Here is a 16,595-nt window from a genome sequence, read left to right on the forward strand (position 1 = left end):
TCGCAATCGGACGTGTTCAAAATATCGAGATTATGCCTGATTACAGCAACTCGAATTATGCAAATAGCCTGCGCTCATCCGCGCACTCGGCTGACTCCATTGTAATTATCGCATTATTGAATTAAACGGTACGTATGATAGAGCGGGAAATAATTTATAATTTATTCATGAGGAAAATTTATCTTTCATAGAGGCGCGATGCGCGTATACGTGCGCGACCCACATCCATTTGTCTTTTTAATTATACCGCGGTCGCGTATCGATCGAATTGTCCGCGAGCGCGACAATCCGTCCGTTTAACATTGCAAACTTGGTTTCATAATTTAACAGTTTTTTACATGCGTGCTTTATACGCGCGCGTTAACAATGTTGCCTAAGTTAATTTTATTAAAACCGCTGCACCCCACCCCACTTATCCCTCCAATTATTGCGCGGGTTTATCAAGTTATCGCGCGTGATAACACGTGATAAGCATTTCCCGTGTAGGCACGTCTGATTTTCACGTTTTTCAACATATTGGAGAATCTTTGACAGTGCTAAGTCGAAAACTTACAACGTGGCGGTATCGCCCAATTTCTGGCTGGTTCGGCTGGTACGACATTCGCTTGATATTGCAGACACGTCCAGCTCGTTTCACACTCCGGATTCCCGGGAATCTAACGCGACGATTTCGATAGGGTCCGATATAGAATCGTTCGCCGAGGAAACGGACGTACGTAAAATCGCACAATCTCACGTTTATTGTTGCACATTGCTATTGCTTGGTACTTTAAATGAAGGGACACCTTCTCCAAGGTAAAGGAACATCCCGAGGCCACCGAGAATGTCGAGACGAGCCACATCCCGCACGATGTTCACGAGGTACAAGTAGATTTCGAGTGTGAACATCGTAGCGAACAATCCATCCAGGGCTATCACTTGAATCCATCTCCGAGAGTCGACGAAGTCGTTGAAGATTTCAAAACGGATTCGGAGAACAAATGTCGCGATACCCAAGGGGAATCAGATACCAACGCAACGGAAGAGAATAGTGCTGATAAAGGGCTCAATGCTAGTTCGGAAGAAAGTGAGTATGATATTTTGCAAAAATACTGCTCGACATTTGAAAGCAAGTTAGACGCATGCATGTAATTTAGGATTGATGGCGATGATAAGAGAACAAAGTAGTTTAGAAGGATGGGCAAAAGTTGCTGACGATGCATTGCGAGAATGGCACGAGGATGTAGAAGCTATTGATGTATCGACGAGTATGTATGAAGCACGTTTTGCAATTAATGACGTAAATAATTAAAAATAACGCTTCGCTCTTCTCATTTTAGATGAGAACGATTCAGAAGCCGAGATCAATATCAGCAAAAATATAGATGATTGCTTGTTAATGATCAATAACGACAGCAAATGTGACGAAACTGATATACATACATCAGACAAGTCCGATGACACGAAAGTCGTAGCGAAAAGCATACAAGTATTGATATTTATATATGTGAACATTTGTTTTATCTATTCTCTTATTTTTTAATGTGATTATGTTGACGTTATGTTTCTTGATTTACATGAAGTTGCTTATATCGCTTTTTAATGATAAAAATGAAAACTGTAGAACAGTATTTCGAGAAGTTCTGTGACAATTAGAGATCATCGTTCGCCATTGACTATCCTTGAGGAGTACGCAAAGCGATGTAAAGTGCCGATCAAATACGAGTACAAATCAAAGCCAAATTTGTACGTGATAAACGGCGACCTGTGTGGGTTTCGTGGTAATGCTTTATATATTTACAGAAAACTTTATTATCTGCTATGATAAATGTTAAACGTTATAATTCCTTTATTTAAAAACTCGAGACTACTCTCGATATTTATCATTCCTTTGATTTTCGATAATTCGTTCATAAATCTTGCATGCAAAATGTTGCAAGTGCTTCTTCACGCATTATTAAACATAGTTTGGATAATGTGCCAGCAATGTCTTGTGCCGAGACGCAAGATCAAGCAAAAAATGAATTGGCGACAAAGATATTGTGGATGGTAGCCGAACATCAAATGGATGGCTCAAAACTTTCGTCGTCTATCTGCGGATTATTGGATCTCTCGAGAGAGGAGTAAGTTCAATAAAAGTAATGCCAACCATAAATTAAAGGATACGAATTTTGACATTGCAAGGATTCCTCGAATAACGCTCCGGCAAAGAATCTATTTTATTTCACGTAAAATAAGCTGAATAAGACAAGAACTCGAGTGTAATAAAAATTCCGTTGTAATGAATAGTAAAGCTATTTTCTTTAAAAGAAATTATTATAGGTATTTTCTAATTAATTTTATCTCATACACATAGAATGTTGGAGATAATCGCATTTAATAAAGACGAGTTGAAGAACGCATCGCAAAAGCTCTATAAATTTTGTCTCGAGAGAGGAGTACCTACTCCAGAGTATTCCATTCGCAATATAAAAACAACTCAAGGCTTTATGTATGTAGCTGAATGCGCGGCTTTAGCGCATGTCGGAGTTGGTATGTTATTATCCATTTATTATCTTTTTTGTACCGAGTCATCATAGAATACAGTCTGCAATCGAGTACAAAAAGTTAATTTATACTTATTACTTGAATTCAGTGAGAAAATGTTTTGCACCCTTAATTTATGACATGTTTCTTCCTGATACAATCGATACGCAAATACATGCTGTGTGTGAGATAACTCAGTATCCATTCTAATTTCTAGGACAAGGCCTAAGAAAAGATAGTGCAAAGATTGCAGCTGCTGAAAATTTGTATCCAAAATGCACTCATGAAGTGGAACAACAAATATAAAAATATCGTATTTGTCAAAAAGTCAAAACTCGATAAATTCAAACTCAAGCTCTGTTAGATTAAAAATAAACATGCCAGAAGATTTAAATAAAAATATATATTTAAATATGGATACATATAAGTTTTTTAGTACAATCTTCAACATTATCCTAGTGACTTACACTCAATATACTTGATTCACATTTCCACAAGAGATAAAGGATGTACTTGTATCCCTATCATGGTATTTTGGAGACGATCCAAGGTAGCCTTCCACTTTTCTTAAAAGACCAATAATCGTACAAAAGCTTGCCAAGCACGAGGAATATTAATGACGCCAATACGATGTTCAAAACGTCAAGAGGATGGAGCCAAGGATCTTCGTCCGGTGAAATGCAGATCTCCGTTCGCGTAAGATGGCGAATCTGAAAGCCATTAAAACACAATGCAATTGATCTCACTTGCATTATTCATACATCTGTCTCTCTATAACTTGAATTGACAGGAAGATATGCAACTTATTACCTGCTTATTTGAATTATCATTGTCATTTGTAAATGCACATCTTATGTCATTGATATCTTTCATCAAATTTGAGTGTCTGATCAGGAGATCCTATAAAAATAAAGACATACGACTATTTGACAAAAATTAATAAAAATAAAAATAGGATGTACAATTCTCACATTAACTATTTTAAATAAAACACAAATATTTATTAAAGTGCATACTATAAGTGATAATAAAAATTAGAAATTGAGTTTGTCATCGTTCAATTTTTAATCTTCTCTATTCCTATTTCTCTCTTTATTTTTGTAATTTATAGTAATTAAATGCTTTGAAGATTCATATAGTATATACATGTGGTACGTGCGGATTACATTTTCAAACAATTCGTACTTGAAAGCCCGGTGTAAAGTGGCAGTCGCATGTCCACGAATTATTGCCGAGATACAGGCCGGCTACATTGACGTTGTGCAGCAATGCGTTTTCCAGAGCGTAGGTAGGCAACTAAAAGACGCAAAACAAAGAACCATAAACTATATCTACAATCGGCTTGTTAAATAACGACGAGCTTTGCTGATACGAAGCAACACGTCATACTCTACATATAATCTTCTTAAGTCGCGCATCTCTCGCTTCTTAATCGTCTACCGCGTACCGAATCAATACAGTTAATCTTTCTCTACTCTAGCGTTCGATCACGCGTCCAACTAACGTCAATAAGTTTATTCCCTCGAAGATTAAGGAGTCGGAAACGGTCTAGCCAGTCTGATCCTTCCAATCGAACGATAGATTCCACCAGATTATCGTCCATGTAAAGATCCAGTACCCATTTGTAGGCGAGATTCGTTGTGAGCGGACTTAGATCCGTGATCTGCAGCAAACAAGGACTGATTAGATTAAAGCTATTTTAATCACCACAAATATACACACGTGCACTACCCAGCTGTATATAAATCTAAAAGAAATATGGTTGTTCAGAGTGAGAGTGTCGTTAGTTGAACTTGTAGCATTTAATAAAAGGACCCTAATTATTTAATAGAAGGACCTTGTTTCCAGTTAAACGAAGAGTCGTTGTATTTGCGGGTAAGAAGCTGGGCATTTCGGTTAAGCCGCGGTGGCTACAGTTAACCGAAGTAAAAGGTATAACTTGCTTCTGCGTAAGTTTATCCACGCGTACAACCACGTAAACCAGTTCGCAGTCGCAGACTGTGCGCTTGCACTCCTCCCTTAAGGTCTGGAAATCAAAAGTTGCTTTTGCAAAACGCGGGATTTCCGGTACAACGAGCCATTTCTACGTTCAGTCATCAATTACTGAAAGAAAGGATGTATTTCCTGGTTACCACGATTATCTCGACGACCGGGACAAGCGGTCTTCCATCATATGGCGTGGCACAAAGTAATTTGTCTTTGTCGACGACTTTGCTCGCGGCTGATCCTTCGCTGAAGTCCAAAATCCACGCTGTATCCTCCGTACATCTCAATGGATTACCTTCGTCAGTACATCGTCATTAATTATCGGCGACGTGCGTATTAATCGAACATAATTTTGATGGAACGATTCATCGATCGTTTCAAAGACTATCAGAAAATCTCTGTATTACGGAAGCGTTATAGCATTCATCGAGAGAGCTTATTCTTATTTCAACTCGCGATCCTTACCAGTTAAGTGGATATGCTTTAACGTAGGCACGTTAAAGATCGTAATGTCGATCTCTTCGAGAGCATTGTTCCTTAAGTCGAGGCATCTCAAAGCCCGTAGATTAGAGAACGCATCTTTCGGAAGGGTGCGTAGCTTGGTGCCGGTCACATTGATTTTCTATCGATACAAACACTTCCCTCCAAGTTCCCGCAGATATTCCCAAACATGCGTAAAGCGTATGTGTGAATTTTCATGACCAATCTCTTTCAATACGGACTATTTTTTTACAATGGATAATGAAATAACTTTACAATGCCGGTCGTGAAAATTCGAACAAGCGAGCTTAGTAGTAGTTTGTACAAAGCACTCGATTGCTTCTCAAGTAATTGACAAGTATCCTCTACCTCGAGAAATTCCACCTCTTTCGGGAATGCGGTTGACAATCGAGTCAAGTTACTGTTCGCGATCATTAACTTTCTCAGGAACGTAAATCCCTGTAGAACCACTTGCGGGTCGAACGTTGCTTTCGGCCATTCGCAAAGAATAAGTACTTGCACACTGTCAGCCCTAAAGAAATTCAACGTTATTCTGTTCGCTTAAAAACGTTGCTTCAAGCAGATACTAGTAACTTAAAATTAAAAAGTCGAACAAATTGACTATAAAATGTGACCTTGCTTAAAAATGTTTTTTTTTTTCAAACAGATACTAGCAAATTCGAAACTCGAACAAATTAACTGTGAAATTAATATGAAAAAGGTGTTACTTTAATTCTGCATCAAGAAATCAATAACTCCGTGATAAAATCGTATGATTTATATTTTTAGATTCCAGCCTCAGTGTGAGCACATACCGCGCCTTCCATTCATCTTTCAGACCGTTGAAACAAACGAGTCGTTGCCGACTCTTCACAAAGCCGCATTCGGGATGGTCGTTGACATGTGGATGATGCCAGTAACAAATGTCGTCCTCCCTCGTGAAACCATACGAAAAATGCGCGTGTACGCAAAACAATACGATTCTGTGAACGAAACGCGAATTTGATAACCACCGGAAGACTTAGAAGCGCCGGATTTATCGCAATGGCATGCTTCTCGAAATTCAGATTAGTAGTTGGACGGTTTCGATTGTGTTGAAACATCTGCGTGTAATCACGCGGAATAGAATGCTCAGAATTAATATTCGCCAAATATAGACTTATTTGACGTTGACGCGGCGCTTTACCTAACGACATTACATAATTCATTCTTTCTCTCTCTCTCTCTCCCTCTTTCTTGCACGCGCGAAAGCGTGTGACGGAAGCGGGCGAGTTTGCGTGAGAGATTTATAATCTTTATTACTTGGCAGCTTCATTATTTGCGCAAGGCACGATAAACAGGACCAATGCACCGTATCTCGTTACGTTCCTTGGTATTAACTTACATATACAAATTGACGGCTCGTATTTATTATACGGATTCTCCCCATTATCCTTGACGTGTCACGTTTGTCTCGGCTTATCGATGCTCAAAACACGATCACGACCCAGTTGCTTCCATTTTCCGTTTCATGCTTAAGTATGTTTAATACACTGAGATAAATTTTCATCGATAAACCGATTAAATAGTTTTCCTATTGTTAATTTTGTTTTCCGATTAAATGATGGATATGTCCGATCATTTTCTTTGTTGTTTATATAATTTAATCGGAGATATCTGTTTGTTACTATGAAATTGGATTATCCGATTACATTTAATCGGATATTTTTCTCAGTGTAGACGCGAATAAATTTGATAAGGTACAAAAAAAGACGCCAAGTGCACGCGCTTTATGGAAAAAGTATAATATTGCTTTAACACAAAAAGGTGTGATATCGACATATTGTTTTGATTATGGATAAGGTATAACATAATTATTAATGTTCTTATCAAAAATAGTTTCTACAAAAATAATGATATCATAAAATGCTGCCAGCCGTAAATATAAATTTTCAAAACCTTTAGAGAAAATTTACAAAACATCTGACGAAATTAGTTATCTTGAAATCAGTTATCTTTTTAATATGTATAAATAAGTATAAAATTTTTTAATGCAAAAATCTTGGCGCTGCTGCTGGATTTCAAAATATGAGACAGCAATGTCAACTTATAAATTATATGATTTGTATGAATTTATATAACAATTAATCCAGCAGCGCCAAGTTTTTTGCATTAAAAACTTTTGTAATAAAATATAATTATGTTATACCTTATCCATAATCGAAACAATATGTTGTATCACACCTTTTTGTGTTAAAGCGATATTATATTATACTTTTTCGATAAAAGCAATTAGCGCGTGCACTTGGCGTCTTTTTTTGTACCTTATCCATAATCGAAACAATTTAATATATATGTTGATTTGATAGACCCGAACAAATCACGCGACGTGAATGTTTACGCGCTCATCTTCCTCTGATTATTTATTATTGCACTGATAACAAAATACTGTGCAAACACTGTTTCTGTTTTCTCTGTCATTTCGCAATGGTCCATCCGTCGATAGCAATCTTTTCCATTCATATTTTCAATTTAACTATAATATTGTTTGACGATAATTTATTGTGTCTTTCCTACTTGCAGCGCGCATGAATATATACTATGACACATGTTCCTCTAAATTAACGAGAGTAATAAGAGCTTCCAGGGATGATTCTGAAATTTCATACCATTGTACCAATTCCTAAATGAATATTCGTGAACGCTTTGTGATTATTGATTTCAAACCATCATTTCAAATCACGAATCAGCTTGCAATCAGTGCATATAACGAATTGCAGAGACTTTTATATAATTTTGAAGAGGCTACTGATAACTATCAGCATACAACTTATTATACTTAAATAGAACAATATTAGATACTTACAACAGACGTTGTCGCGCTGTTATTCCTGTTGCGGGAAACATGATGATGCCAAAAACAGATATCGGCGTTGATGATTGTTAAAAAATTAGTAAAAACAAGTAGTTCAATAAAAATATATTTTTAGATATATAATGTAATTTACACTTTATTAATTTATAAAAAACATGAAAAATTGTTAAGTGTCACCAGACACTTTTTTAATACGGCTTCGGTTTAGCAACGCATTCGCATCATGTTCACGATCGCGGCGGGTGTCGTGCGAAGAATGGCAGTGATGCTAATGAGAAAATAGGAGCTGTATTCGGTGTGTCAGCAGGTGGATAACTAAAGCGGCCCGATGGCTTAACATGTAATGAACATATTGCGCGATAACAAGCGCAGTCGCGGTATACGATCCACTTTGCAGCGATGCATATTACGATAATGCATTTTTCAAACAGTGGAACCCACAGCGTCAGCTGGTGTGTTGCACGACTGTTTAAAGTATTAATTGTAATGGGTGTAAGTTTGACATAATAGCTCACCGACTTTATAATTAAATTATTAAATGTGTTTTATATTATACTTGTTGTTTACTTTATAAACATATCTGAAAAATGTGAAAAAGTAAAATTGAATTAATCGCAAATATATTTTGAAATAAGCGCAATTACACAAAATAAGAAATTTAAGAAATGAGAAATTTAATTAATCCGAAAAGGATGTCGATACACCGATACACGTAAAGCTCAAAGAATAGTATACATATGTGTATAAATATACAGGGTGTCCCAGACCTACCGTATCACCGGTTAATGGTAGATTCCTGAGGTGATTCTGAGACGAATGTTCCTCTTGCAAAATGTCGAGGGTGGCGTAGTTTCGGCGCTACGAAGGGTGTAGTCATCCTATCCTTGTGTAGAATTTTCTCGCGTTCAGTGACGGTGGGTCGAAGGGGTTCCGCGCATCGCGCACACTTCAATTTGATCTTAATTTTTCGCGGCTGTTCAAATTGAAGTGTGCGCGATGCGCGGGACCCCTTCGACCCACCGTCACTGAACGCGGGAAAATTCTACACAAGGATAGGATAACTACACCCTTCGTAGCGCCGAAACTACGCCACCCTCGACATTTTGCAAGAGGAACATTCGTCTCAGAATTACCTCAGAAATCTACCATTAACCGGTGATACGGTAGGTCTGGGACACCCTGTATATAAGCACATTTATATTGCGCTTGGAAAAGTTTGTAAGATCATGAATAAATGACTGTAGCAACGACTTAATAATTTTCTTCAAGTTACTTTTTAGTTTTTAAGTATTGGCCATACTCGATTAGAATTGATTAGAGTTGACGATTCATAGGCCAGTATTCATAATCGAATCTTATATTTAAAACCGTCTTAAGTTTATCTACAGATGCTGTATAGATCATTTCATTGGTTATGGAGTATTGACACTTAAGAAGCTACACTTAAGAAGATTTTAAATATAAGACTTGACCATAGTATAACTATAGTATGGGCATTCTGTCATTTGTTTGACTTTGCGTCGATCCTTTCTACGCATCGCCATTTTTTTGAAAGCAACCAATGAGACAATTGTTGTATGTGTAGTAGTGTAAAATCAGTGAGTGCGTGACACACTTTGACGAATCAAACGTTGGATTTTACTCCAAAAATATGACGGAATACCACGTGATCGAGAACGAAAAGATCAAAGGGCCAACAGAGAGTTAACTATACCGTGACTTGACTATGAATACCGGCCATAATTCCGAATAAAATGTCACATTTAGGCCGGTATTCATAGTCGAATCTTATATTTAAGACGGTCTTAAATATAAGATTCGACTATGAATACCGGCCTTAAAGGAAAATTTACTAAATTGCTGCTACAGCCATCTACATGTGACTTTAAGAATTTTTGGAAGCACCTAATATAAAACAAAATACGATTAAGGGCTCCTGCACAATGATAAAAATAAATATACTTATCAGAAAAGCAAGACGGTGATTGGCCACTGCGTTGCCGCTTTGCCGCGTCCTGTGTATGCCCTAATACCTAATTAATACAATAGCCTTTAGAATTTTCCTATTTCTCTCTATTGTTCCTTAAAATTACCTTCAAATTTCAATTACATTTATATATATAATATATACAGATATATCTTCCTTCAGCATTTAATTTATATAAATAGTATTTCAAATTGTACGCCATCTGTTGAACGAGTCAATCAACGAGTTGGACAAATTGCTAAGTTATTCTATTGGCGCTTGCCTGCATATTTAGTCCACGAAAGCCATCTGCCGTACCGACCGAGCCAGTTTTGTCCAGAAAAAATTCTCTACGATTCTAACCGTGAGTGCAGGCGCGAACGAATCCGCAACGCTTTTACGAACACGACACGTGTAAACCCCTAGCTAGCCATCCTCACGACTGCACCCTCTCGTCGTGGAGACAGCATTTCATCGCTTGCTACGAGCAACAAGCCAACGTTCCGGCACATTCAAATCTAGTGGCAGAATCGTGTTTATCGCATAGGCACGGCGTGAGTGTTTAGAACGAGTGGGGTGCTGTTTCGCATCGTCCGGCCGTGAGTGTTTCCCGTGCGAAGATTGCTGCATCGTCGCGAACCTAATGTCAGGCATAGCGATCGCCAGGCTCGCCGAGGAGCGAAAAGCATGGAGGAAGGATCACCCGTTCGTGAGTTTCCTAACAGCACTTAACGGCACCGCGTTCCCGCGGGAACCGGACCGCCGCCCGGTGTCACGCGCGCGAAATGCACCGATTACAGTTCCACGTTATTTCTTCCGATTGTAAACAACGATCAGCGTCACATGTGACATCAGACGTCGATTGAGACTGTTTTTTTTTATATAAAATTTTCTCTTCTTGATTGATGAATTTTGATCGATCGAAATTTATGATTCTTTGAAATACAGTGTGCTTCGGTGCCACTCGTGGAGTTGACCGTGCGCAAAGTCGAATATTTGTATAAACAAATTTGTGCAAAACTGTGAAGTTGTTCAAAATTTAATAAATCCAATTTAAAATTTTCACAAATATCAGCTCTTTTGTTTTTGTATACACGTTTCTGAAGTTTTGCCAAGTGGAGTGGTGTTCCGTCTTCAACCAATAACAGTTGTTGATTGCAGGGCTTTGTCGCCAGACCAACAAAGAATCCAGATGGTACTCTTAACTTGATGAGTTGGGAATGTGCAATACCAGGGAAAAAATCTGTGAGTTAATTTTTAAAGTCATTCATAAGATGATGTGCACGTATAAATGAGCTTGTGGTTCTGCAGACTCCCTGGGAAGGTGGATTGTACAAGCTGCGCATGATCTTCAAAGACGACTATCCATCGAGTCCACCAAAATGTAAGTTCGAACCTCCTCTGTTCCACCCAAATGTTTATCCTTCTGGTACCGTCTGCTTGTCGCTTTTGGACGAAGAAAAGGATTGGCGACCAGCTATCACGATCAAGCAGATCCTCCTTGGCATACAGGACTTGTTAAACGAGCCAAATGTAAAAGATCCTGCCCAAGCCGAAGCATACACAATATATTGGTATTACTTTTACATCTGTTATATCATTATTTTTACGCTGATGTTGATCACTAAACACAATTTTCGATATTTATAAAAATGTTTATGTTTGCAAAATAATTATATGTTACTCTTTTCTAGCCAAAATCGTTTGGAATACGAGAAGCGTGTTAAAGCTCAAGCCAGAGCGATGGCTCCGCAAGAATAAACATTGAACATCAAACCGAAACTTGAAACGTGAAAAGATGTATGTGGATTTCTTTATCCGAGCTGATTAATTGTTTTTACAATTAATGTTTTTTTTACGAGTCAAATTAACATGTGACGAATTAGTTTATACTTTTATGGCTTCTCCACGAGATATTCCTTTTATAACATGTACTTCATATATATTTCTCCAAACTTCAAAATAGAATACATCGTACTAACAAGAACTATCACGTATAAATTCTTTCATGCGTTCTCTTATTAGATATCACGTTGCATAAACTATGAAATATGTACTTTAAGGCAGAATTATTTTTCGATCTAAACTTTAATTTGTAAACCGTAATTAATAATGTTACTTATAATAACTATAAAGTGGAGATAAAGGAGGTAATACTATAGAAGCAACTATATGTTAAGTAAGTGTCTTTCTTCAAGTTCTCTTCTATCCTTAAATACAACAGTACGTGTAGGTAGACTTATTTAAAAATCTGCTATGTATACATATAAGTAATGTACAAATCTTCAAGAAAATAAAAGACTCAATTCGGAGACTGCATGACGAGTACAGCTTTTGAAGTCCTTCCAGTAAACCGTACGCAGATTTATTTCGGTGCGATAATGCGATACGGGTTTTCGCATCATCGAGCAATACTCTTCAAACTTGATTCGACGCGACGGGGCAAACTAAATATAGCGAGTGACATTTTCACTTTACCCCATCGAATATCGATCGTCGTTATAAGCGAGAACTTTAATGCTGAATTTCAGACGCGAACGGTTCGTCGTCGAACATTAACCATCAGCCACCGATTAGAATGTACATCAGTGTATGTGCGATCACACGTGATTAATAAGCGCAGGACAAAGGCGTGAAATATATATACGACGTATACGCAGCACACGCGTACAGTAGCAACATCAGTGGTCGATAGTCCTTGTTCGTGATATTAAGTTGTTCGTATTGCATCAACTTTTCGTGTTGTTCGTTCTGCCCTCTACCAACTTCTTTTTCTTTCTGATACCCGATCCATATCCTCTTCACTTTACGAAAAGTGCAAGTGGTGCAACTGCAAAAGATAGACCTACCTACTGTTTCCGCGACACGATGCCGGCAGCTACAAATTCTAAGTTACTGCGAAAATGCAACGTCAGATTAGTATCCGCGTGCATGATCGGTATTGCGTTATCGTATTATGCATATGTGGTAGAAACGAGGAAGGAACAGGATGATTCCTACGAGGCGATGTGTGATATCTCGGAAAACATCAGTTGCACCAAAGTGTTCATGTCTGAGTAAGTAAATACGTGTTATTACGCTTCGTATAATCCGCAACACGTGTCAGTGATGGAGGTTTGTGTTGTGCTTAGTTTTTTGAAGGTCAGGCAAACGGTATTTTTCCAAGATACAAATATTTTTTGTCATCAATATTTGTTTTGCAATAGATGACGACATCGATAGTAATTTAGAATATGACTTAGCATTTTTATCATAAATCGTTTACGTCATAAGTAATAATTAATCATGATAATTTCGATATGGAGAAATATAAAATTGCGAAAATGCTTCATGAAAATGCTGGTTTAATATGTGGAAAAAAGCTCACTTCTTATTGGCTACTACATAGTACATATTTTCAATAGAGACCCTATAATAAGAGTCTCGTCATACGATATCCAGTTTTGATTGGTCCTTCAGATCTGGGTAATTCCCGCTCATATTTGAATCATAGGTCGGTTCATAGTCGGATCTTATATTTAAGACCGTCTTAAGTTTATCTGCAGATGTTGTATAGATCATTTCATTGGCTACGGAGTATCTGAAGATACACTCAAGACGGTCTTAAATATAAAATCCGACTATGAATACCGGCCATAATGCGAACTTACATTCCGTTTAACATGCGTGTGATCTTTTTTCTTTGTATATTATTATGAAAATATTAAGTAAGTTCGCATTCGGTGCTGTATTTCTCAATGCGAAAATTATGGGCGCAGCACGGACACGCACCAAGTGGAGACTTTATCATCACAGTGTCAGAAAATGGGTGTTACGAAATAGTTCAAAAAATCGAAAATGGGCGTAAAGCGCTGCAATCAGTCTGGTAAAACGGTATCAAGTAAAACAGCGGTCTGGCCGCTCTCAGGTTCCTCTCTGATTATACAAACCTCATCATTAATATGAACATTATATTTCAGCAACACAAATAAAAAATTAATTAAATTAATTAAAAATAATGTTTTAGAAGAATTAAATATTATGATCATTTTATGTAACACATCAAAATAATATATTATTATAAGCAATTCCTTGCACTTAATCTTCATTGAGTAATTGTATATAATGGCTGTTGTTCCGAAAACGGCCATGCTCCGATTTCGATCAAATTTTGTAAATAGGTGTTGTTTAGATAGAAAGAAAGTATACTAAGAGAATTTTTGGCGACTCAAATGTTAAGCAATTTTTTTTAACATTTTTTCAAATTTTATATTTAGGGAGAAATATCCTTTGTTTTATACTTACTTTTATAAATAATTATAATAAATTGACTTTCACTACCAGTTATGTATGTTATTTACGTCCGTTGTCAGTTGCTAGAGTCAACAAAGCGTCTTTCTGTCTGTTGCGTGTCCGGACTCGATCAGTATCGGATTAGACTCGCTCGCTATTAGATCATAAACAGGTGTATTTTGTAGTTGTCGGAAATGTCGGAACGCTTAAATTTATTTTCTCTTTTTAAAAAATTAAATAATCGCCAAACAACAATAGAGTGGCTTAGAGAAATACAGTTAGTTCCAAGTGAAAAATGGTGGAACACACTGTATCCACGCATGTACTTTGCAAGACGAAGCAAAGTTCATTCTAATAAGTAAGTCAAAATTAGATGTAGAGTAAACATTGCTTTGTAAAAAAGCACCCCGGTTTGTGAGAGGCGAGGGGACTCACGGTAAAAAAGCACCCCGGTTTGTGTTTTACGGGTCACAATACACTATTCCGTGCAGTTTCAAGAAAAACAGTGAGGAAGAGACTTTCCTTAGTATTATTCTCTTTATACTCGATTTCCTCGAAAACTATTATTCGTACGGTGAAAATGTATAGAACCTAAAATATTTATCTCTGTGAGATCTAAAACTTTTGTCTAAAACATTTATCATGATTTTCCGTATTTACTGAGATAAGCATAAAAAACTATAATTTTTATGGGGTTTTTCATGGTTTTCACCATGAAAATCAAATAGTCACCAATTTTCACTATGATATTCGTAATTAGCGCGTCAAAATACGAAGGAATACTGAGTTTCGAAAAAATCGGGGCATGGCCGTTTTCGGAAGATTAGCCAAATAAATTAATATACTTTATATATCAGACACTGTATTACATAAATAATTCCTTGTCAGTGTCCAATTATCACTTGGAACATTTTTTACCCATAACGCTCGATGTACGGGATCTTTAGGAAATATCTTCATGATATATCCTTTGGCTGACGAATTGTTACACAATGGTGCTGTACATCTACCCATTTTTTTTTATTTTTACAATATAGTTTCGAGCATGTTACAGCGTAAACTATCTCACAGGTGGTAGACTGTAAAGCCCCGAACACAATGGTAGGCAACAGGCAACAGGAATAGGAAATAACCAATCGCGTTGCTCGATTTGGTCATCCGTACTCAAATCGTGTAACGCGATTGGTTATTCCCTGTTCCTGTTGCCTGTTCCTTTGCATTGTGTAATAGGCTTTATGAGCATGCGTAAGCACGTCAGAAGAGATTAAGTTAAAGAGAGAGAGATGCTAAATGTATATCCTTCTCTCTCGCAGGATTTTGCCCAGATCGCCTTATGGCAAGACTCTTATTATAGGGTCTCTAATTTTCAATATGCTTCTTTTAAATATGAACAAAACTTTAAATGTAGTAGAATGTAACTCGTTATACTTTCTCTCATGTATCTAAAAGAAAATAAAATGGAAATTTATAAATATACAATAACAAATAAACACAATGTTTTATATAACGAAAGTAGGGACAATAGTCTATATTCAGAACATACTTTACGATAAAAGCGCTTTTAAGACCGGTTTATAGTCGAATCTTATATTTAAGATCGTCTTAAGTGTATCTTCAGATACTCCATAGCCAATGAAGTGATCCATACAGTATCTGTAGATAAACTTAAGACGGTCTTAAATATAAGATCCGACTATGAATATCAGCCTATATGTATCATGTCTACATATTCGTGCATCATGATTATGAATTCAAAGGGTATATAATAGGGATTTGTATATTTCAGATACGGCAAAGGATTTGGATTAATCCCTAAAAATTATTGGATAATTTATCAACCAAATTCCATATATGGTTTGATATTCTATGCTCTACTTGCAATTTTAAGTACGTTACAATTACGTTACGTTTTTTATCATCTGGAAGTTTTATGTATATTACATATGTATCAATATACAATAACTAAATGATTTTTTTTAGGTACAAGTAATAATTACAACTATTCCGCAATTGTTGTTGTTCTAGGAATAGTTTCTAATATTCTCTCAGTATACTTGGCTTACATATTGTATAAATTTAATGACGTCTGCATAGTATGCGTTAGCACGTACATCGTTAACGCGGCAATTATGTTTTTTGCTATTAAAAAGATCCGCAAATTATCTACCAGTGATACACGAGAAAAGAAAAGAAAATAAATTTTAAAAACTTATTTTCTAATTCTACGAATAATCAAGAAAATAACGTGATAATATTTATGTATTATTCTTTTGAAAAATTTATGTTAGTATAAATGTATATGCAGAATATATTCTCGAATTCGTCATAGATTAATGAAATATTCAAATATTTTTACCACGATCAAAGTGTAAATAATTTTATTTATATAAACAATTTGTATATATATTGTAATTTACATACTGATTTCTGTAAATTTTATCTGTATATTCATTTTAATATTTAAGCTTAAAATATTTTACAAGAATATTTTAAAAATCCACAATACATATTATAATAGTAAAATTTACAAGG

General features: G+C 36.4%; 3 protein-coding genes across 4 annotated transcripts; 2 read left to right on the forward strand and 1 right to left on the reverse strand.

Moving 5' to 3' along the window:
• Positions 1-1,136: 1,136 nt before the first annotated feature.
• Positions 1,137-12,073, forward strand: LOC105285009. The gene is given in 11 exon segments (XM_026972781.1): positions 1,137-1,247; positions 1,320-1,468; positions 1,604-1,760; positions 1,964-2,102; positions 2,336-2,511; positions 2,723-2,864; positions 3,153-3,178; positions 10,280-10,500; positions 10,953-11,036; positions 11,103-11,365; positions 11,486-12,073. Coding segments are annotated over 11 exon segments (1,530 nt in total). The 5' UTR covers positions 1,137-1,141; the 3' UTR covers positions 11,553-12,073.
• On the reverse strand, positions 2,894-8,210 carry LOC105284996 (protein singed wings 2). 2 transcript variants are annotated; one of them, XM_020033475.2, is made up of 10 exons: positions 7,817-8,210; positions 5,787-5,954; positions 5,341-5,503; positions 4,957-5,113; positions 4,641-4,786; positions 4,343-4,531; positions 4,010-4,168; positions 3,691-3,801; positions 3,316-3,405; positions 2,894-3,215 (listed from the first exon to the last, which is right to left on the reverse strand). In XM_020033475.2, the coding sequence occupies exons 1-10, from the start codon at positions 7,855-7,857 to the stop codon at positions 3,030-3,032; spliced, it is 1,410 nt and encodes a 469-aa protein (XP_019889034.1). In that variant the 5' UTR covers positions 7,858-8,210; the 3' UTR covers positions 2,894-3,029. The 2 variants fall into 2 exon arrangements, with proteins under 2 accessions (XP_019889034.1, XP_011347205.1); XM_011348903.3 differs by having other exon boundaries at positions 4,638-4,786; positions 7,817-8,206.
• A 169-nt stretch (positions 12,074-12,242) lies between the features above and the next one.
• LOC105284994 (vitamin K epoxide reductase complex subunit 1) lies at positions 12,243-16,393 on the forward strand. The gene is made up of 3 exons (XM_011348900.3): positions 12,243-12,847; positions 15,850-15,950; positions 16,044-16,393. The coding sequence occupies exons 1-3, from the start codon at positions 12,660-12,662 to the stop codon at positions 16,259-16,261; spliced, it is 507 nt and encodes a 168-aa protein (XP_011347202.1). The 5' UTR covers positions 12,243-12,659; the 3' UTR covers positions 16,262-16,393.
• Positions 16,394-16,595: the final 202 nt, after the last annotated feature.

The sequence above is a fragment of the Ooceraea biroi genome, chromosome 10, assembly GCF_003672135.1.
Source record: "Ooceraea biroi isolate clonal line C1 chromosome 10, Obir_v5.4, whole genome shotgun sequence".
NCBI classification, from domain to species: domain Eukaryota; kingdom Metazoa; phylum Arthropoda; class Insecta; order Hymenoptera; family Formicidae; genus Ooceraea; species Ooceraea biroi.